The sequence below is a fragment of the Bos taurus genome, chromosome 7 (assembly GCF_002263795.3).
Source record: "Bos taurus isolate L1 Dominette 01449 registration number 42190680 breed Hereford chromosome 7, ARS-UCD2.0, whole genome shotgun sequence".
Lineage (NCBI taxonomy): Eukaryota > Metazoa > Chordata > Mammalia > Artiodactyla > Bovidae > Bos > Bos taurus.
In genome coordinates, this window is record NC_037334.1 from 4,460,651 (window position 1) to 4,483,434 (window position 22,784).

The 22,784-nt window shown below is 58.4% G+C and overlaps 1 protein-coding gene across 3 annotated transcripts in view; it reads right to left on the reverse strand.

Annotated features, from left to right (window-relative positions):
• The window catches only part of CRTC1 (CREB regulated transcription coactivator 1), an 85,150-nt gene that overhangs the window by 29,746 nt on the left and 32,620 nt on the right, over positions 1–22,784 (reverse strand). For 2 of the 3 annotated variants that reach the window (NM_001206319.2, XM_005208444.5), the window contains 2 exon segments: positions 822–959; positions 3,644–3,760. In NM_001206319.2, coding sequence (NP_001193248.1) covers positions 822–959; positions 3,644–3,760 — 255 coding nt within the window. 3 annotated transcript variants of the gene reach the window in all.

Here is a 22,784-nt window from a genome sequence, read left to right on the forward strand (position 1 = left end):
AGGGGCCCTTGGGGGCGGGGGGGCTGCAGGGAGTCTAGTTCAGCTGACCCCGGCCTTGACTCTTAATTCTGGGCTGACGGGGTGGCTCCCGGGGCCCCGAGCGCTAGGTCTGGGGCCCATCTGCTCAGGCTCCCCTAGCCCGTGGAAACAAGAGGCAGGAAAGAACAGCCTTCTCTGTGCTCGAGAGCTGGGCTTCCCAGGAGCAGCCACTCGGACGCTGGGGGCGGGGGAGGCTGGCTGGCGAAGCACCAAGGGGCAGCCAAGTCGGTGGGGGGTTGGATGGGGGGATTCTTGACAGTCTTCTCTTCTTGGCCAAGGTGCAAAGGCAAATTTTGTGTCTTCCGATAGCCTCCCTCTGATCTGTCTGGGTCTGGCTCAGGCTCAGATCCCCCTCAACCCCCCTGCCTCGGCTGGGCTGCCCTCCGTGTGGCCCCCGGAGGGTTCACCACCATGGCCCTGATGTGTGGATGCCTGGCTCACAGCTTTCCTGGGCCCCCCTGCCCAGGCAGGCATCTGAGTGCACCCTCCCAACTCATCTCAGGCTGTGTGCTCCAGGGGTCTCTTCTGTATCACTGTTTCCTGTCCCCTAATCCCCCGCCTGGCTAAAGTTTCCTCAGCTTGCACTGCCTCCTCCAGGAAGTCTTCTGGGGTTGCCATGTGATTGTACGCCCTTCCTGGTGGTGCCCAGTAGCCCTGGAAGACTGGAGCAGCCCTGATTCTATCATGGTGTGGGTAGCAGGCCGCTCTGTCAGCTGAAAGCGGTCCCCGCCTCAACCCCCACCCCCCACCCCCGCTGCCCACATCCTCTGGGAAAAGGATATCTGCCTTCCGTGTTTGTCCACTGACAGGGGTCGGCGATGCGGGGAGCCCAGCCGGCCACGCTCCCGGTACACTCTGTCCACTAGCCCATGGTGCCGGGTAGTTCGGCTGGTGTCCAGGCCTGAGGACTGGAAGGGTGTCTGGGGGTGGGGAGGGGACCGATGCGGGGAGGGAGGAGAGGAAGAGATGGAACAAGAAAAGAGAGGAACCCACACCACGGTTATCCGCTGTGATCCGAGATTTGACCCCCCAGAATCTGACCTCAAGGTCCCCCCAACAGCCCCCACCGCCCAGCTCTGGAGACACCCTCGGCTATTCCAGATGGGCCTCCTTTCCTCTGGGGCCCCTGCCCCCAGCCTCCGAGCACTGTTGGGGGTGGGGGCAGCGGCGAGCCGGGGGTCCCAGGCTCCGGGGCGGCAGGCGTGCAGTGCGGCCGGCATGCACGGGCCAGGCAGAGCGGCGCAAGCTCGGGGCCCGGTGCCGGCTGGGGTGCCAGGGTGCAGAGGGCCCCCCTCCAGCCTCGCCAGGTGCAGACGGGCCTCCGCCCTCTCTCTCCGGGCCTGGCCGACCTCCTCTCCCCACCTACGTCATCCCTGGAGGGGCCTGCCAAGAGACAGCCCCAGGGCTTCCAGCCCAGGACGTCAGGGGCCCACCTGGCCAAGTTCTGGCTCCCCGGAGGCTCCTCGGCGAGCCTGGGGCTGGTCTTGATTGAGGCTCGACCCCCGCGCACCCTCCCCCACGGCCTTGTCCCAGCTCCACCGGGAGCCAAGTGCAGGCGCTACTTTCCGGAGCCCTGGCCCACAGCTTGGCCGGACGGGGCTCCCTTCCAGAACCTGGGGCTGGCATGAGGCCCCCGGTCAGGCCCTGCTCCCATCCGGAGGTCCCCAGGAGCCTGCTCTCCGCCTGCCTTGGCGCCACGGGGCCCCCACACCATCTGATGGGGGCAAGACTGGCAGCCGTAGCCTAGCTCTGGATGCAGCTACCGGCCCCTACCCAGCCATCGGGCCCTTGGGCCCTTCTCTCTTCTCTGCGCAGCCAGGCGAAAAGCAATTTCCTTGGGAAGACTGCTCCTGGCGGCCTCATTGCTCTGCCCCACCTGTCCAAACACCTCAGCTAGCACTCGGGGCTGACTGCTCTCCCTGGCGTCCGGGGACCTGTCTTTCTTGGACCCTGCCAGCTTGGGTCTTTATGTGTTTCTGCTTCCAAAAGGCTGCAGGCCCGGGAGACGGCAGCGACCTCACCATCCAGGCATGGGTATCAGAGGGCACAGGCCGTTCATCTCCTCCCAGAGATGTCTGGAAACCCAGAGGGGAAACTGAGGCAGCTGAAGCAGAGCCAGAGGCAGAGAGCAGCTCAGACCAGCCACAGCCCCACTCGCCAGGCCAAGTCTAGGACCTGAGCACATGTGTGTGCGTGTGTCACAGAACGAACCCATGCAGCGTCGGCGCGCATGCTCGGATCCCCAGGGCAGGGGTCTCTGGACGCGCCCACACGCACTTCCCCAGACCAGGGGGTGCAGGGCGGATCTGCTTCCACTGGCAGAGGGGACACCTCCCACGGGGCCACAAGGGCGGCCGCACAGGAGTACCTAGCGCCCGCGCACGTGCCAGGGATGCCGAGACCTCAGCCCAGGGGCTCATTTACCAGAGAGACAGGAGCCGCTGCCAGAGCCTCCCCCAGAAATCCGCTGGGCTGAAAATGCAAAGAACCAAGACTTTGAGACACTCCTGCCTCGCCTGGTCCCCCAGCAGGAAACCCCTCTCGGGGGCCCTATGGTAGCCCCAGACCGGGCCAAGCTTGGGGTGCCCAGAGAGACACAAACCTTGAGGAAGGAAGGGATGGGGAAAACAGAGGAAGGGGCGAGCAGGGAGGAGGGGAGAAAACCCACCAAGGAGGGGCCCTGGCCAAGATGAGCAAGACCGCCTGGTGCATGTGCTCTGACGTGGAGGCCGTCGGAGGAGGCCCTGGGGACTCAGAGCTGAGCCAGCCGGACCCCGAGCCAGCCCGTGGGATCCGGGGCCCCGTCACATCCCCACAGTGGTGTGGGAGGAGCACAGCTGGGGAACGAACGGGACTGAGCTCCCTGCGGGGCCGACCCAGCTCCGCCTGGCCTGTCAGCACACACCCGGACGTGGCTGTTTCTGGGGCTCTGTCCCAGCCATGGGACAGGTGTGTGGCTGCTCAGTGGACTTGTCGCTGCAAAGCCCAGACACCATGCTGGGGGGGCGGGGGCAGGCAGCTCTCGGCCTGGCTCCTGGGCCCACCATGCCCCAACTTCCACTGCAGATCAGGGTCGAGGGACGGGGCCCGGGGGAAGAGGCGGGCGGTGGGCCTTATCTCTTATTTACGCGGCAGCTACGCGGCCTGCGGGAGCCGCGCTGTGTGCGTCTCTGCCAAGAAACGTTTGCAGACAAGTGGGGTCAGGCCACGGGGCGTCCTTCTGAGAACTGCTGGGCGTGCGGATTAGTGAAGCGGGACGGAGCCAAGCCCCAGAGGCCCTGAGCGGTTCCCGCTGCTGCACAGCCGGCCAACAGGTGTAGCGGCTGCCGAAATGCTCACCGCCAGACCTTGGCCTTACTGTGGGTCTGCTGACAGGGGACGGGCGGGGGGATCCAGGCGAGGCCTGGCCAGGCCATCCTAGGGGAAGGAGTGGGCGGCGGGGGCGGGGGGAATGTGTGGCAGGGGGACAGGGGGCAGCAATTGCCTGGGAATCCCCGACGTTCACAGGCTGGTACACAGGCACTCTCGCGCAGTGGACAGGGTGGGGCCCGGCCTGGAGCACACCCCAGTGGGGAGGTGGCGTGGGGGAGGGAGGGGGGCTCACCTGGAAGGGCAGATCCACGGTGCTGCTCCCAATCTGGTTCACGTTAGGCAGGGACCCCCCGTAGTACTGGCCACGGCTTGGGCCCAGCTGCAGGTACTGGGACTTCTGGAGCTGGAGCTGCAACAGAGAAGCTGACAGCTATAGTGGGGGAAGGGGAACACACCTCCGGAGCACACCCTGCGGAGCGCCATTCCCAAGGGCCCCATGCGAGACACCAGGCGCAGAGGATGTGGGACTCCCGTGACTCAGATTCTCAAAGGAGCCATGAACCAGCAGAATCAGAGACCCAAGATGCCCCAGGTGGCCCACCCCAGGCAGGGAAACTAGCCCCCCATCCGGGAGGGTGCTGCCTCCGTGAACTTGAGGGAGCCTCACCGGCTGCTTCGAACAACTGGTGAATAAGCAAGAGTATCAAGTGGACCTGGAGCCTGGAAGCCTGAGCAGGAGGCCCCTCACCCACCCGGGGGAGCCATTTCTTATCACGCCAAAGGCTGTGTTCCTGGGGCGCGGGCCAGAGGCTGCGAATTTACGCCCGGACACGGGAGAAATTGTCTTTCCACTGGTCTGAATCAGAGGGGCCGGCTCTGAAGTGCAGCGCTGGCTTTTCAAAGTACAGCATGAGCTGGCCTGCCAGATCCTGCCTGAGTTCTAAGGAGACTGGCCCAAGCCCCCAGGCCCCCTCTGCCTGTCCCGCCAGTCTCACCCACTGGAGAGCCTTCATCCGGGCTGGCCACATCCCTGCACAGTCCTCTGCCATTCACTCACATGTGGATTTGTCCCCTGGGCCAGGACTCAGAATCAAGAGCCCGGGGCTCCCTGACCGGTCACAGCTGCCTCCAAGCAGGGCTGGGACCTGGCCTTCCCTCGCCAGAGCATCCATTCCACTTCGCCAGGAATAGCAGATGCTCCTGACCCGGCTGACACCACCGGTGGCCTTCGGGCAGGTCCCCGAGGCCCATCAATCTGCCCTGGGATGAAGTACCGTGACAGAGGGGCGGCCGCTGGGCACCAGGGGAGGGGTGGGCGTCCGCCCCGGCCGGCTGGGATGGTTGCTAGGGTCGACACTGTGTACACAACAAGAGCAGCTCACGTTCCCTCACAAACAGCTCCTGGCAGCGTGCCGCGCGCTGGCCGCCCACGCCGCCCCACTCTCCCACGCCAGCCCCGGCTTCCTGGGGGGCCTTGGACACCGGAGGTGGAAGTAAAGCTCAGGAACTGGCCGCTGGCCCGGCCGAGCACCTCACCCAGGTAAACAGCTGTTTCCTGTGAAGGGCGGCGGGGCCGGGAGGGAGCCTAACCCCGCTCCATTCCTCCACGGGTGGCTCTCAGGCATTTGCTGGCCCCAGACCCTGACTCCAAAAGCTGGAGATGCTCACCATGAACACCCTGGGTCCCTCCTCCCCAGGGCCCGGGGGCACGCAGGATGAAACAGGCCAGCCCCTGGTCAGGAGGGGTCAGGCGAGGCCAAGCAGGGTGGGCTCGGGTGTCCTTGGACCTGAGACCCGCCCCCCAGGCCCTTCTTGTGTCTGAGCCACAGGGCAGGAACCCACATTTATCCCCACCGCTCAAGTACCACCTGGCCCTGGAGGCTGCAGCCCCCTCCTGGGCCTCAGTTTCCCCTCCCATAGAGTAGGCTGTCCAGACTGACTGTGTGTGTGCGCGTAAACACCAGGCGTGTGATACTGGAAGTGCTCACATCACACCTTCCGGGCCGAGGGAGCCCAGAAGGGGAACGCGCCGCTCACGGCTGTGTGTCTGCAATAATACTGGCCCTCCAAGCCATCTCGGCTGAAGCCTCTCCTTTCCACAGGGGCCCCCGAACCCCACCCACTTTGTTGCGGGAATGTCAGGCTTTGCGGTACGGCCTCCGGAGTGGACCCAGTGTGGACCCCTCCCTGCCTCTGGGGAACCCCCGTACTCATTCTTGGTTGTACGTGGAGCGCCACAGGCAGGCCTTCCCAGGCGGCTCAGCTGGTGAAGAATCTGCCTGCAGTGCAGGAGACCTGGGTTTGATCCCTGGGTCGGACCTGAGTTGGGAAGAGCCCCTGGGAAAGGAAATGGCAATCCCCTCCAGTATTCTTGCCTGGAGAATCCCATGGACAGAGAAGCCTAGTGGGCTATAGTCCACAGGGTCACAAAGAGTTGGAAAGACCAACACTTTCACTTTAAAGAGTTAACCTGGCCCAGGGCTGTTTGACCTTTGCTCCCAGCTCCTGGGAAGTGAAGGTCCTGCCACAGAAAAGTGTGCTTGTTTGCCTAGGGCCCCGGGCCACACTGGGTATCTCTGCTAACAGTGTGGGCAAGGGTGGGGGGCTCAGGCCACCGAGGTTCTCAGCTCTTCCTCTGCTGGGGCTGCGTCTGAATGGTGAACCCCAGGAAAAACCCTGGACCCCAAGGCTTGGGGAGACCCACGGCTGCCAGCCCCGGGCGTGCCACCACACACTGGTGCTGGGAGAAGCAGGCGCTGTCCGCGTGACTCCACGGGGAAAGGAGTCCTCCAGCTGTGTTCGGAAGTCTGCTGGCCACTGCCCCATTCCAACTGTGACCTGTATCCTCTCACTGTAGCAGACCATGACCGAGGGTGTCCCTGGCGGTCCAGTAGTTACAGAATCCACCTGCCAATGCAGAGGACATGGGTTGGATCCCTGGTCCAGGAAGATCCCACACGGCATGGGGCAAGTAAGCCCGTGTGCTGTGCTCCAGAGCTCATGATCTGCGATAAGAGAAGCCACCCCAACAGAAAGCCAGGCACGGCAACTAGAAAGGGCCCCCGCCTGCTACAACTAGAGAAAGCCCACGCAAAGCAACAGACCCAGTGCAGCTGTAAATAAAAACAAAGGAATAGATAGAACTCCTAAGAAACAGACCATGACCGTGAGTAGGAAGGTCTTCAGTGACTTCTGAGTCCTTCCAGTGAACCGTTGAGCTGAGTGTAGTGTTGTTTTTTTTTTCAGTCGCTCAGTCGTGTCTGACTCTGTGACTCCATGGCCTGCAGCCCTCCAGACTCTTCTGTCTGTGGAATTCTCCAGGCAAGAACACTGGACTGGGTTGCCATTTCCTTCTGCAGGAGATCTGCCTGACCCAGGGATGGAACCCAGGTCTCCCACATTGCAGGCAGGCTTTTTACCATCTGAGCCACCAGGGAAGTCCCAGTATAGTATTAGGAACCCTCAGTCTCTGTAGCTGGTGTCAGAAGTGAAGGTGGTCTTAAGGGGCCCTGAACTTTCGCAGGGGCTGACTGCTGTCACATGCCTGGCCAGGAAACCCCAGGAGTAAGCAGACGCTGGGGTGGGGAGGTGCCAGCCTGGGCTCCACCCATGGGCCTGATGCCTCCAAGGGTGCCCAAGGAGGACAAGAGAGTGATGCCACTGGGCAGGGTCTGACCAACTGCTGGACACAGAGCTCAGGCCTCTTCCCCCGTCAAACCACAGTCCCTCCTCCTGCATCCCTCTGCCCAGAGAGAGGTTCTTGAAGGCACTTCCTGCCCTACCCCCAACCTCTCCATAAACCCAGCATCCAAGCCAGGGTCTAACCCTCAGCAGCACCTGCTGGTGGAACAAAGGAGCACAAGAACTCGGGGTGAGTAACCGAGTGAACGAGTGAACGAACATCACGGCTCCCACGCTCGGGAGCAGACTTCCACGAGCCAGGTGACAGCCCCACTTGGAGGCCACGCGAGAACCTTTCAGGACACTGACACAACCCCTGCTGCCCTGAGGCTTGGGCCTGCCCCTCCCCTTGCCCCGTTCCCGTGGGTTTTGGCGGAAGGCAGCACGGCAGGGTGGTGACGCCTGGACAAGACCTGCTGGCACAGAGGAGCTGCGCCTCTCTGGCTCCCCCTTAGCTTCTGGCCCAAGGGTCCGACAGCCTGGGGTCCAAGACCAGGCTCCCCCACTGTGAGAGCAGACCCCACTCCAGATGCGGAGGGTGGGCAGGTGCCCTGTCACTCACTTTCACAGGTGCCTCCCTGCCCTCTGCTCTCCCCATTCCTCACTCCCTCCAGACATCCAATACCAAAGCACCCTGAGTTTGTGCTCCCCCTACCCCAGGGAGCCGCCTGTGACAGCTCCACATCCACCCTGGAGGGGCCTCCCTGACACCCCACTCAAGGAGCAGGCCCCCCAAGTCACCTTCACATTGGCCTATGGCTTTGTTGTTATTGCTATTGTTATAAGGCATGTCGGATCTTAGTTCCCCAACGAGGGACTGCCTCTCTAACCCTGCATTCGAAGCACAGAGTTCTAACCACTGGAGTGCAAGGGAATTCTCACTGTTGTTGCTCTTAACCTCCATTTTCATTATCAAAGGTTTAGGTTCACAGAAAAACTGCGAAGATGGTAGAGGGAGTTCCCGAATCGCCCACCCAGCTTCCTCTAAAGCTACCCTCTTCCTCCACTGAGTTAAAAGGAAGAAAATCACAACAGTAAGAGCACCACTGACCCAGACTCTCCCCATATGCCCCTCGGTTTGTCTAGCCACATCTGCACGATCCAAAGTGCCTGGCCCTCGACTTCCCTACTGCTGCAGTGGCTGAGACTCTTCGCATCCAAGGCAAGGGGGTGGGTGCGGTCCCTGATCAGGGAACTAGATCTCACAGTTCAGTTCAGTTCAGTCGCTCAGTAGTGCCCGACTCTTTGCAACCCCATGAACCGCAGCACGCCAGGCCTCCCTGTCCATCACCAACTCCCGGAGTTCACTCAGACTCACGTCCATCGAGTCGGTGATGCCATCCAGCCATCTCATCCTCTGTCGTCCCCTTCTCCTCCTGCCCCCAATCCCTCCCAGCATCAGAGTCTTTTCCAATGAATCAACTCTTCGCATGAGGTGGCCAAAGTACTGGAGTTTCAGCTTTAGCGTCATTCCTTCCAAAGAAATCCCAGGGCTGATCTCCTTCAGAATGGACTGGTTGGATATCCTTGCAGTCCAAGGGACTCTCAAGAGTCTTCTCCAACACCACAGTTCAAAAGCATCAATTCTCCGCCACTCAGCCTTCTTCACAGTCCAACTCTCACATCCATACATGACCACAGGAAAAACCATAGCCTTGACTAGAGGAAACTTTGTTGGCAAAGTAATGTCTCTGCTTTTAAATATGCTATCTAAGTTGGTCATAACTTTCCATCCAAGGAGTAAGTGTCTTTTAATTTCATGGCTGCAGTCACCATCTGCAGTGATTTTGGAGCCCCCAAAAATAAAGTCTGACACTGTTTCCACTGCTTCCCCATCTATTTCCCATGAAGTGATGGGAAAGAAGATCCCGCATGCCGCAACTAAAGATCCCCATCTGGAGCCCGCCTGCCAGTGCAGGAGACACGGGTTCGATCCCCGGCCCGGGAAGATCGCACATGTGGAGTAACTTAGCCCACGCACACCTGCTGAACCTGCGTGCTGCGACTAGTGAAGCAAAGCAGTGGGACGTGTGTGCGCTGCAATGGAGAGCAGCCCCCATTCACTGCAGCTAGAGAAAGGCTGCTCACAGCAGTGAAGACCCGGTGGGACCAAGAATACATAAGTACTAAAAAGAAAAGATCTTGTGTGCCGCCACTAAGACTCAGTGCAGCCAAATAAACAAATTCAGTATTGAAACAAAACAAACAAATGCCTGAGCCGAGACCCTGCCTACCGTCCCCTTCCTGCCCCTCCAGGAGGTGGGCACCCGGGATGCACGGTCTGCCAGGCACAATGTGTCTGGTGCCGACCCTGCATGTGGCCACACGGGGCCCCAGGCGTGCTGTCATATATCTGGCCTGGCCTCCCACCAGCACTCTGCAGCCCCAGATCTTTCCAGAACAGTCCAGTTCATGCCTCTCAAACCTTCCTGCTCTCAGGTGTGAACCAATCAGCCAAGCCCGTGGGGCCACACCCTAGGGTCTGAGATGGGGCCGATGGGGCCACACCAGACAACCAGAAGCACAGCGCTGACCTCAGCCTCTCCTCTGCTCAGCATCTCCCCACCCCATGTGCCGCAGATGGCACCCCAGAGCCCCCCGCCACCATGGGGCACAGAGCCCTTCTCTGTATCAGTGCATTTAAGCATCACAAATGCCCTGTCTTAAGTATCCTGGGCTGACTGTAACAAATTCCCATCAAGTGGATGGCTTAGAACAACAGGAATTCACTCCCTCACAAGTCCAGAGGTGAAGTCCAAGATCAAGGTGCGGGCAGAGTTGATTCCTTCCAGAACCACAGACGGAGGATCCACCCCCGGCCTCTCTCGGCCTGAGGGGGCTCTGGGCATCCTTGGCTCATGGCTCCGACCTCTGCCTCCGTCTCCACACAGCCTTCCCCTCTGTGGCTGTGTCTCACACCCCCTCTCCTTTCTCTCAGAACAATACCTGTCATTAGATTCGGAGCCCATCCTATTTCAGAATCGTCTCATCTTGGGACCCTTAATTACATCTGCAAAAGTGCTCTTGCCAAGTAAGGCCACGTTCCCAGGCTACGGGTGAGCATGTGGACATATCTTTTGAGGGGACACATCTCAATCTAAGGACCTTTGAGAGGGTTCCCAGCATACTCCACTTTCCAGATGGGAAAACTGAGGCTAAGCAGGCAAAGGAACGGCCTAGGGTCACCCGGCTCAGAAGTGGCCAAGTAGGGCAGAGACTCCACTCCTGGAACCTGACTCCTGGATAACCTTGTGGACCAGTGGGCAGCTGGGACCACAGAGCGTCACAGAGGCCACGTCACATCACAGATCAGAGCACACCACCTCATCTGGAAGCTTCGAGTCAGAGCATCAACTCGACCACGTCGGCTCTATCGAGGTGGGGATGCAGCACGAGTCTCACTGTAAAAAGCCTCCTCAGGGGGACTTCCCTGGTGGTGCTAGTGGTAAAGAACCCCTCTGCCAATGCAGGAGACATAAGAGACATGGGTTTGATCTCTGGGTCGGGAAGATCCTCCCTGGAGGGGGAAATGGCAACCCACTCTTGTACTCTTGCCTGGAGAATCCCATGGACAGAGGAGCCTGCGGGCTACAGTCCACAGGGTCACAGAGAATCGGATCTGACTGAAGGACTTAGCCCGCACACATGCATGCAGCGCTGGGCTGAGGGTTCGATCCCTGGTCGGGGGAACTAAGGTGCCAAGTGCCTTGGGGAAACCAAGCCCACGTGCCGCAAGCTACTGAGTCCGCACAGCACAGCCAAAGGCTCCACGCGCTGTGACAAAACGTTCCGTGCGCTGCAACCCAGGCCCAACACGGCCAGAAAGTAAGCAGATTCTTTAAAAGGCCACCTCAAGTCCTGCCTCAGCCCTGGGGCCCTTGTTTTTAGGCAGGAAAGCCCCTCTGGTCCCTGACCCAGCCTGAGTCAGGACCGACCCCCCACACCCATCCCCACTGCCCCTACAGAACGGTGGGGAAACGGTGACTTCTCCAGCTTCCCCCAACCCCCTTGCTGGAGGGACCCCACGGGGACAGAGCTGCCCTGCAAGGCGTGTATCCCATTTCTGTGTCCTCACCCCTACTGGGCACAATCGCGGGCCAGTGGCCCTGAGAGGCATGGGAGATGCAATCACCTCCCCAGGGCAGTCCCAATCCTTTGAGACCCCACAGGATGCAATGAATTCCCATCTGTCAGCTCCTCCCAGGCCTCGCTGTCTGGAAGGAGCCAGCCCTGCTCGGGCCCATCACAACCACCATGGCAACTGGCCAGCCTCCTAATGAGATTAAGGGGAGTGGCCACGCTGAAGGCTGAGCTCTGTCCTGCAAAGCCAGGGCAGGCGTGGGGGCCACAGTAGAGGGTCCGGGAGGAGCCTCGAGCTCTGAGCAGACCTGCTTCCCCCTCTCGCCACAAAGGCCTGCACTATCTGGCCCCTTGCTCCCCACGAGTCACCGCACTTCGCCCACCGAGGGGGCTGCCTCAGGGCCTCTGCACTGGCACTCCTTCCTCCAAGAGGTTCTTCCCGCTGGGCCGGCCCAACACGGTGCACCTTTCCTCTGTGGGGTCACCTCCACGGCTCACTCTCCAAAACCACTCAAGGTCTAACTCTTGCCATCAGACTGTCAGCCCTGCGAGGACCCTGGCACAACAATGCGGCATGGCATCCCCGTGGGTACTGAGAGACCGGACGCTGGAAGAACCTGTGCGTGCAGGACCAATGACTCAGTGTGCTCGGAACCCCAGGCGGGACCGTGTGCCTCCCGTGCCCACGTGGGACAGAGCACCCTGTCTCTGGGGAAACTGAGGCCCAAGGATGAAGAGACAGCTTCCCGGGCACACGGGCAAAGAACCACTCATGAGAGGGAGGTGGAGAGCAAATCCATCGAGAGGGCACCACCCTTTGGGGACCTGAGTGCTGAGCAGGACCCCAGGGGATTCTCACACCCTGGCCTGAAGCCCCGCCCACTGGGCTCCCCAAGGAGGAGTCCTCAGGAGGTGGCTGACGTCAGAGGGGCCCTTGAAGGGGCCACTTTGGAGGCTGTCCCCAGGAAGGGAGGAACCTGGGCTTTGCCAGGTTCTCCAAGCGTTCCAGCAGCCGGAGGGGCCTTTGGAGGGGCCACTTTTGGAGGCTGTCCCCAGGAAGGGAGGGACCCGGGCTTTGCCAGGTTCTCCAAGCGTTCCAGCAGCCAGAGGGGCCTTTGGAGGGAGGCCCCGAGAGCCCCTGAAAGGATCTGACTCTGAATCTCGTGGAGCTGCAGCTGCGTTTTCCAGAGCCAGCGTTCCCCACGGGTGCCTGTGCCCCACTTTTGTCTGGCTGTGTCCCTGCAGGTTCTTTCCAAGGAACCGGCCCCAAGAGGCTGCCCGGTCTCAGCTGCTCCAGCACCAGACGAGAGTTTGAGGAGGGGAGGCAGGCCCTCCCAGGCTGCATTCACCACAGCCGCCGGACGACCTGTCTCTCCCCACACCTCTGCTGCCCACCCTGGGAACAAACACCTGGGGCTCAGGCAGACTGCTGCGCTGGCACAGGCGCCCAACCAGGAAGGCCTGAGGGCGCTTTTTTCTCTTTTTAAACTTTTTCCTTTCTTCTTTATCAAAGTCACGCAACAGAATATGAACCATTTTAAGGTGCACAAATCAGTGTCATCTAGTACATCCAGAGTACTGTCCGATCATCACCTTTAGCTAGGTCAAGGGCATTCTCATCACCCCAAAAGAGACCCAGTGCCCATTAACAGTCGCCCCTCAGCCCCCTCACAGCCCCACAACCACCAACTTGTTTCCTACTTGTCTGCATTTGCCTATTCCTGACATTTCATACAAAGGGGATTGGGCTTCCCAGGTGGCACTGCTGGTAAAAAACCAGCCCACCGACGAAAGAGACATGAGAGATGTGGGTTCGATCCCTGGGTCGGGAAGATCCCCTGGAGAAGGAAATGGCAACCCACTCCAGTATTCTTGCCCGGGAAATCCCATGGACAGAGGAGCCTGGCGGGCTTCAGTCCGTAAGGGCTGCAGAGTCAGACACAACTGAAGTGACTTTAACACGCACAAAGGGGACCACACACTATTTGTCTGTGTCTGGCTTCTTTCTCCTGGCATGTTTTCAGAGTTCATCCGCGTTGTGTCAGAGCTTCACTCCTTTTATGTCTGAATCAACATTCCGCCGCATGGATGGGCCATGCTGCGTTTATCCGTTCGTCTGCTGATGGCCGGGTGTCGCCCCACCTCCTGGCGACTGTGACTATGCTGCTGTGGACGTGCGTGTACAAGCACCTGCCTGAGTCCCTGCTTTCAAACCCCTCAGGAACACACCTACAGGGAGAACTGCTGGGTCATATGGTAATTCCATATTTATCTTATCGAGGGACTACCAGACTGTCTTCCACAGCTACCACACCATCCTACGTTCCTACCAGCGGTGTACAAGGGTTCCCATTCCCCCACGTCCTCACCAACACTGGTTTATTTCTGCTGTTTTGACAGCAGCCATCCTGACGGGTGGGAGGTGGTACCTCATTCTGGCTCTGATTTTCATTTCCCTGACGACTATTGACGCTGAGCATCTTATCATGTGCTTACCGGCCATTTGTGTATCTTTGGAGAAATGCCAAGTCCTTCGCCCTTTTTAAACACCGAGTTGCATGTTTTTTTTCCTTACTGAATATATATTCTAGGTCTTTTTTTTAATTGAAGTATAACTGCTTTACAATATTGTGTTCATTTCTGCTGTACAACAATGTCAATCAGCTATAAGTATTAGTTGCTCAGTCGTGTCCAACTCTTTGTGACCCCATGGACTGCAGCCTGCCAGGCTCCTCTGCATGGGATTTCCCAGGCAAGAACACTGGAGTGGGTTGTCATTTCTCTTCTCCTGACCCAGGGATCGAACCCGGGTCTCTTGCTTTGCAGGCAGACTTTAATGTCTGAGCCACCAGGGAAGCCCTTGGTTAATCAGCTATATGTATACCTATATCCCCTTAAGCCTCCCTCCCAACCCCACCATCCCACCCCTCTAGGTCATCAGAGGACCCAGCTGAGCTCCCTGTGCTATAATGCAGCTTAACATCTGGAATCTTAACCTCTTATCAGAGCCTGGTGGGCCACAGTGCATAGGGTCGCAAAGAGCCGGAACACAACGGAAGCGACCTAACACACATGCACAGCTCTACGGTTGCAAATACTTTCTTTCTCTGTCTTTTCATTCTCTTGACAGTCTTTCGACGCACAGAAGTTTTCAACGCTGACAGGGTCCAATTCTGTGCTTGTACTTGTACTGCTTCCTTCTAGGAATTTTACAGGTTGCTCTCTTCCACTTCAGTTTTTAGGTCATTTTTAATTCACTGTCATTGGGAATGCCCTGACACTCCGATGGTTAGGACTCCACACTTTCTCTGCCGAGGCCCCTGTTTCAGTCACCAGTTAAGGGGACTTTCCTGGTGGTTCAATGGCTAAGACTCCCTGCTCCCACGGCAGGGGGCTCAGGTTCGAACCCTGGTCAAGGATCTAAGAACAAGTGCAGCCAAATAAATATATTAAAAAAAAAAAAATCCCTAGTTGGGGACCTAAGATCCCACAAGGCACAAAATAATAAAAACTCACTGTTGTTAACTTTGTTGCTACCCCAGCCCCACCCCAGCATGGGCCCCCACTCCAAGGGAGGGCTCCACAGTGGGGCGAGGCCAGGCTGACCCCCCCGAAGTGTGCCTGGTACACTGGAGTTTCTCATGACACGTCTGCTGAGCACAGGAAGGAATAATGAATGAATCAGGGAATGAATGAAAGCGTCACAGGCATGTGGCCGAGCTCGGATTCCAGGCTGAGTCACTCCAGCCCCCGGCCCCTGGCCGGTGGAGACACTCCCCAGCTGCCTCCTCGCTCGTTCCCAAAGTGTAAATACAGAACCAGATACACAAACACCGAGTGTGCCTCGGAATGCCTTTAATCAGCCTCGGCTGCCGCTGCCAAATCCCCAACCCTGGAGGAATCAGAGGGTCCGCTGTGAGCTCGTTTTGTTTCCTTCGGCGGTGGTGGTTGTTGAGCCCAGACGCTGGGGCTGGGGAGGAGGAAGGGTCCCTCGAGGTCTGAGTGCAGCACAGCTGGCGCCTGGGGGCCTCTCCCCCGGCCCGCCAGCCAGGCGCCCACTCTGGGCGGGACCCTGAAGCAGCCCTCAGAGGGAGAGGGCTCCCCTCCACTTGACAAGTAGGGAAACTGAGGCCCTGGGGGAAGGACAGGCTAGCTCGGAGGCCGCCTGAAAAGGGAACGAGGCCTCGGGTACGATCCAGACTCCTGCCCTGGCGAACTGCAACTTCCTGGTGGCCCAGAAGGCCCTCCCATGCCTCCCGCCTCTGGGCCCTTGCACCCATCGCCCCCTTTTCTGGAACCTTCCACGGAGTTCCTTCTCATTCTTTGGGTTTCAGCTCAAACACGACATCCTCAAAAAGCTTTTCCTGACCCCTTCCTTCCAAAATAACCCTCCGGGGACTTCCCTGGAAGTCCAGTGGTTAAGATTCCGCACTTTCAAGACAGAGGGTGAGGGTTCGAGTCCTCGTTGGGAAAGTAAGATCCCACGTGCCATGTGGTGAGGCCAAAAAAAAAAAAAAAACAAGGATTAAAATAACCCTCTGTATTAGCTCAGGTCACCATAACCAAATCCCACAGAATGGGCGGCTTTTATTTCTCACAGTTGTGGAGGCTGGAGTCTGGGAGGAGGCTGCCAGCACGACCTCCGGTGATCGCCGTCTGCAGGCAGCCGCTGTGGCCCAGGGTCCACGCGTGGCCTTTCCTCGGGGTGTGCTCAGGGGCAAGTCTCCCCCTCTCCCCCTCTTAAGAGAACACCCGCCCTATGGACTCAGGATGCCTCCCTATGACCTCACGTTACCTCAAGCACCTCTCAAAGCCCCATCCTCCACCTCTGGTCACGCTGGATGCTAGGGCTTCCACACAGCAATCTGGGGGCCGCAATCTGGCCCACAGCTCCCTGTCACAGGCAAGCAGCTGGCCTGTGTCTGGCTGGTGGGCCAGCCAGCCTGACAGCTGGGGCCCTGCGTGCCCAGCCTCCGTGAGCGCCTAGGGGACCAGCTCTCGTCCCCAGGAAGGGACCATCGACAGCTGTATCTGGAACTGGGAAGCCCAGAATCACCCCACACCCTGCGTCCTCTGGGATCACCCTCGGCTGGGCAGGCCCAGGCAAAGCCAGGGAGCCTAGGACTCTTCCAGCAGAAGCCCCCAGGCTACAGGATGGGGTGGCCTGCAAAGAAGGGTCTTCTCTGGGCCTGGGCTTGAGAGGCCGGAAGTCAGTGAGGCAGAGGTGACAAGAGATGCGTGCTGTCCCCGGGGCTGCTGGCAAGAGAGACATGATGGGTGGAAAACCACAGCTGGCGTTTCTGCAATCAGCTGCCTAAATGTAAAGTCATGTGCCTGCTCACCAGGGGCATGTGTGAGGCAGCACCAAGGCGCAGGACCAGCCTGGGGTGAATCCGCTCAGCCCCTCAACTCGGGCTGTAGGCCCATATGGAACTTCAGGATGGAGACTTGTCTGAAAACAGGTTTTGCGGTTGTAATTAGTTAAGGCTCTTGAGATGAGGTCATCTTGGATTTGGGGAGACCCCTAAATCCAGTGACTGGTGTCCTTACAGGAAGAGAACACGGAAGGCAGGAAGGAGGCCAGGTGAAGGTGGAGGCAGACATCGGGGGGCGCAGCTGCAGACAAGGGGCCTCAAAGGCTTACCAGCAGCCCCCAGAGCTGGGGGAGAGGCCTGGGATGGATTTCCCCTCGGAGCTCCGAGAAGAATCCAACCCTGCCCACATCTGGATCCACGGACTTCCTGTCTCCAGAACCATGACGAAGTAGACTTCTGGTTTTTGTTTTTTCCTGTTTTTGTTTTGAATCTCTGTTTGCATGTGTGCTCTGCATGCTCAGTCGCTTCAGTCGTGACAGACTCTTTACAATAACATGGAGTGTAACCCTCCAGGCTCCTCCACCCATGGGATTCTCCAGGCAAGAATACCGGAGTGGGTTGCCATACCCTCCTCTAGGGGATCTTCCCGACCCAGGGATCGAACCCGAGTCTCCTATGGCTCCTGCAATGCAGGCAGATTCTTTACTGAGGAGCCACTGGGGAACCTCTGGTAGTATTTAATCCTTTGATTTTTTTTTTTTTTTAACTGCACTACGCAGCATGTGGGATTTTCCCTGATCAGGGATCAAACCCGTGCCCCATGCACTGAAAGCATAGAGACTTAACCACTGGACTGCGAGGGAAGTCCCACTATTACTGAATTCTTACATCATTATTAAATTCATTTCTTCCCCAAAGCAGACAGCTTTTATTGAAATACAGCTGACTTACTGTACTAGTTAGTACAGTAACTTACTTAGTTACTTAGTGTATTAGTTTCAGATGTATAGCAAAGTGATTCAGTTATACAAATAAATACACACACACACACACACACACACACATCCATTCTCAGATTCTTTTCCACTGTAGGTTATTACAAGACACCGAATACAGTTTCCTGTGCTATGTATCAGGAGTAGGTCCTTGTTGTTTATTTTATATAAAGTAGTGTGTATCTGTTAATCCCAAACCCCTAATTTATCCCTCCCTGCCTACTCCTTTGGTAACCAAAAGTTTGTTTTCTATGTCTATGGGCCTGTTTCTACTTTACAAATTCATTTGTACCATTTTTTTAGATTCCATATATAAGAGATGTCATGTGATATCTTTGTCTGGTTTACTTCATTTAGTGTAATAATCTCTAGGTTCATCCATGTTGCTGCAAATGGCTTTATTTAATTCTTTTCTATGGCTGAGTAATACTCCACTGTATAATTGCACCACATCTTCTTAATCCAGTCATCTGTTACTGGGCACGTGGGCTGCTTCCACATCTTGGCTATCGTAAACAGTGCTGCTGTGAACACTGCGGAGTATGTATCTTTTCAAATCAGAGTTTTCATCTTTTCTGGATACATGCCCAGGAAGAGACTTCAGTGGCTTCAAGCCTCCCGGTTTAAGGTTTTTTGCTGTAGCAGCCTCAGGAAACTAACTCTGGGGGCCCAGAGAGGAGGCAGGGCCTCTCAGAGCCCAGCTTGGGAGAGGCAGGGACCTTGAGAATGGATGATCGTGGAAGGCTGGATGATGGGAACCTTCAAGTTAACAGTCCACGGTGCAGACTGATCTAGTAAGTGTCCAGGCAGAGGGAATATTAAGGACAGAAGTGGAAGCCCAGGCAGAGAAGGAAGAGAAGGCCAGGCCAGCTGTGGTGGGCCATCACTGCAGAGTGGTGAGGAGGGCAGGACTGATGCCCAGACCAGGAGGGCACAAGGAGGCCATGAATGCCCAGGTGGAGACCCAGGGGAAGGTCCACCACAGTGGCCCTGACAGGCTGGATCGGGGAGGTCTCGGCGCACTGGGGGCTGCAGAAGAGCCTCTCCCTGAAACACGCTCCTCCTGGGAGGTCCTCGAGGTGTCCTTCCCCAACTCTACACCAACCCCACCCCAAGGTCCGAGGGGCTGCACTGAACAGGGCCGCAGGGATGTGGGGTCTTAGGGGGCGCAGAGCTCTGCCAGGACTACACGCCTGCCTCTGGCCAGGGGCCTGGGCAGTGTGGTGGCCGCCAGCCCCGGCACCACACACTGATCTGGGGCCACAGCACGTCACGGTCAGGCCCACAGGGGGCCCGTGTGCAGCAGGCTGGAGGGCCCATGTTTGCTCACCCAAGCCTGCCCTGTACACGCCCCGACAGGCTCTGGAGAGGTGGGAGGGGCCCCAGGTGGGACGCAGGGGAGCCACGCTTTACAGGCCCAAACGCAGTGCGGAGACAAAGCCCAGTGTGCCAGCAGGACAACTGGAGGCGCTTCTCCCTGCTTCCACAGCCCGGTGTCCGTGGGAGAGGAGGCCGACTACCCCACAGGCCCAGGAGGACCTACACGTGAGCGCCGGCCCCGAGCCCATCTGTCCGGGCACCACGTCCCCAGTACCTGGCTGAGCAGCCCCCAAGGCAGGCGGCCGAGCCCCGCACACACTGAGCTGAGGCCCCTCCCAGACGGCCAAGTGCACCGGTTGCACCTGTGACCTCAGCAAGCTCTCTCGCCTCCATGGGGGCTACTCGGCCCTGGCCCAGCCGGAGGGTCTGGGGGAGGCCTCGGGGCTGGGTGGGAGGGAGACTGGAGGCCAGAGGGGCTTCCCAGAGTGAGACCAGTAGAATGGAGAGCATTTCGAAAGCAGATCAGGCTTGAAGAGCTGCCCGTTTCTATTCTGATTGTGGTCTAACTAACATAACTCAATTTCTGGAGCTGATAAGATCTAGATTTCTGATATTTTTAAGTTCAAATCCCTTAGACATTACAGTTCTCTTCTGGTTTTGCTGATCCACAATTCATTCCGCGCAACTAAAGCTGAAGAAGCCTGGGAATGAAGTTTGGAACAAGGTTGATAAAGTTCCTTGCCTGGTAACTAACTAAAGAGGGGGGCACTCCGGACAGTGCCTGCTCCCGAGCCCTGGTGGCCGCACTGGGCGGCAGGGCCCAGTGGGAGGGGTGCGTCTATGGGGGCGGGAACCCTGACCCCAGGGCCCTCTATGTCTACCCCCTCCTCTGAGGCACGACACAAGCTTCCTGGGGCAGACCTAACAAATGGCCACAGACGGGGTGGCCTAAAAAACAGGAGTGTACTCCCTCAGTGTTCCGGAAGCCACGAGTCGTAATTCAAGGTGTGAGCGGGGTGGGACCCTTCAGGACACAGAATCTGCCCCAGGCCCCTCTCCTGCTTCGGGGGGCTTTCGGCAGTCCCTGCTGCCCCCGGGCTTGGAGCCAGGTCACCCTGATCTCTGCCTCTGTCTTCACAGGACTTCTCCCTGTGTGACTCTGCTCTACCTGGATTCAGGGCCCACCCTGTTCCAGGATGGCCTCACGCTGACCTGATGAGGTTCTTTGTTGTCTTCGTTGTTGAGTCACCAAGTCGTGTCTGGCTCTTTGCAACCCCATCGACTGTGGCCTGCTAGGCTCCTCCGTCCATGGGACTTCCCAGGTAAGAGGACTGCAGCGGGGTGCCATTTCCTCCTCCAGGGGATCTTCCCCACCCAGGGATCGAACCCACGTCTCTTGCACTGGCAGGCGGGTTCTTTACCACCGAGCCGTCGAGGAAGCCCAAGAATGAACTAGTGGGCTAATAATTAATAAAGACCTGGGAGTTCAGGCCAAGAGCGGCTGGGAAGCACTGTCACAGGGCAAGAGAACGGCAGCACCACTCATTTCCTCGTTTTCCCTCTGGACGGGACGAGAGGGGCAGAGACCCTGTTTCCAAACAAGGTACCACTCACAGTTTCTGGTTAGATGTGAACTTGGGGGGCATCACTGGTGGTGCAGTGGCTAAGACTCCACAATCCCAGTGCAGGGGGCCGGGGTTCAATCCCTGGTCAGCGAACTAGATTCCACATGCTGGAACTGTGACTTGGCGCAGCCAAATAAAGAACTAAGTAAATGTTTTTCAAAGTGACAATAAATATACTTATTTTTAAAAAACTAAAGATTAAAGATGAAGTTGAGGGGGTGGGGCCGCTCTCTGACCCCAAAGTCACGCGGTCCTGTGTCCCCGTGAGCCCCACACTGAACTCGGCCCCGCAGCGGCAGCCCCTCAGAGCTCCAGCCCCGGCCAGTGTGACCTCACACACAAGTGGCAGCTCACAGACGCCTGCCCGGTGTCCTTGGAGGGCGCAGGGGGGCACCTCCAGCTCCAGGCAGGCCCCCCAGAAGGCTGTGGGAGGAGCAAGCGTGCTGGGGTGACGTGAGGGGATGCTGGGTGGGCACTAGAGTGAGAAGCCCCTAAGTGACAAGGGCAGCGGAGACAGATGGTAACAGCAAGACCTAAGTGGCATCTTCCCGCATCCCAGCCAGGTGTGGCCTCAGCCCCCGACGCAGGTCAGCTTGGGCACAGGTGGCGGCCCCACTTGTGCCCCTAGAAACTTAAGTTCCCATCCTCACCCCAGAAACCGGAGACTCTGACCTCATTTGGGAAGAGGGTCTTTAGAGATGGAATTAAGTACCTTGGGATGGAGAGGTCTTCCTGCATTATCCAGGTGGGCCCTAAATCCAACAGCCAGCGTTCTTACAAGAGACAGAAGAGGATGGCGCTTCCCTCGTGGTCCCGTGGCTAAGACTCCGTGCTCCCAGTGCAGGGGGACCTGGGTTCAATCCCTGGTCAGGGAACTAGATCCCACCTGCCACAACTAAGACCCCGCACGGCCAACAAACGCGGAGACAGAAGAGCTAAGACCCCGCACAGCCAACAAACGCGGAGACAGAAGAGGAGACACACCAGGAGCAGGTCTCAGGGAGAAGAGGCCGAGACCCGGGAGATGCAGTCAAAACCAAGGAGTGATGGAGCCACCAGAAGCTGGACGAAGCCAGAGAACTCCTCCCCCAGACCTTCAGAGGGAACCACGCGCCTGCTGACACCTTGATTTCAGGCTTTCGGCCTCCAGGGCTGTGAGGGAATAAACTGCTGGCTTAAGCCCCCCAGCGTGCAGAACCTGCTTCAGCAGCCCCACGACACTAGGAGCCACGGCCGGCCCAAGTCAGGACAGGCGCAGGCATCTCCTGCTCCCAGGGGAGGCCGGGTTGGGGAAGGGGGGGTGTGTGCGGGGGCAGACCTTGAGCCCCTCCCCCACGCACAGATGGTGACCAATTACCTCTTTCTTTCAACTTGAAAATGAACCTGAACTCCAGCCAGCCCAAAGATCAGCATGCCACATATGCCCACCTCAGTCTAACAGCTGTCACTGCTCTGTCACCTCGGGCTCTCACTCTGCCAGGGGGCCCTGATGATGCGGCCAGGGTGCCCACATGCCTGCCGGGCTTCCCTCTGGGCCACACTGGACCTATCACCCTGGGTGCAATGACTCACAACCTGACTCCTGAGGGGCTCCGAGGGGACAGAGACCAGGAGGAAACCATCTAGCTCCATCAGGCACCACCCGCCTCCTGCTCACAGGCCCCTCTGACCATCCAGGGCACAGGGCTCTCTAGGACACCCACCCCACCCCCGCACACCGCCAGCCACAAAGGGCCCTGAGGCAAGAGACAAAGCGGACGAGCACGCGCCCCTGGCCTTCCAGAGCTCCCCACGGGCTCCTCCATACAGCAGGCACCAAGCCCACTGCTGGGAGCACTGCCCTGAACCCGACACCGCCAGGAACTCCTGACACTTGAAACTGTCAGGAGGGTGCTGCCACATGTCCCAGGAGGTCAGGCAAGCCAGGCCCAGACCCAGCTCCGCACCTGACGACCCCAGCAACGTGCACGCCCGCCCTTCCCAGGGGCTTTCACCTCCATTCCTCGCCACGGGTACTTCCTGAGCTCCAAGGGGCAGGAGCACCGTGGAGGACGGAGCCAGGAGTGGGGAGACTTAAGGGCAGATGCACTGCTCACAACTGCCAGAAAGTGAACACAACCGACCCGAAGAAGGGATAAAAACAGACGTGCTCCAGCCGCCCCATGGAATACTACTCAGTCATAAAGAGGCCTGACGCGCTGACACGGGACGTGACGAGGATGAACCTTCCCAGCAGGCTGAGTGAAAGCAGACAGACGCGGAAGGCCGCAGCGTGCGAGACTCCACTTCCATGCAACGTCCGGGGCAGTGAATCCAGAGAGACAGAAAACAGATCCGCAGTTACCAGGACCTGCCAGAGGGGTGTGGGGAGCAACAAGCAACTGCTAACAGGGGCCGGGTTTCCCTCTGAGATGATA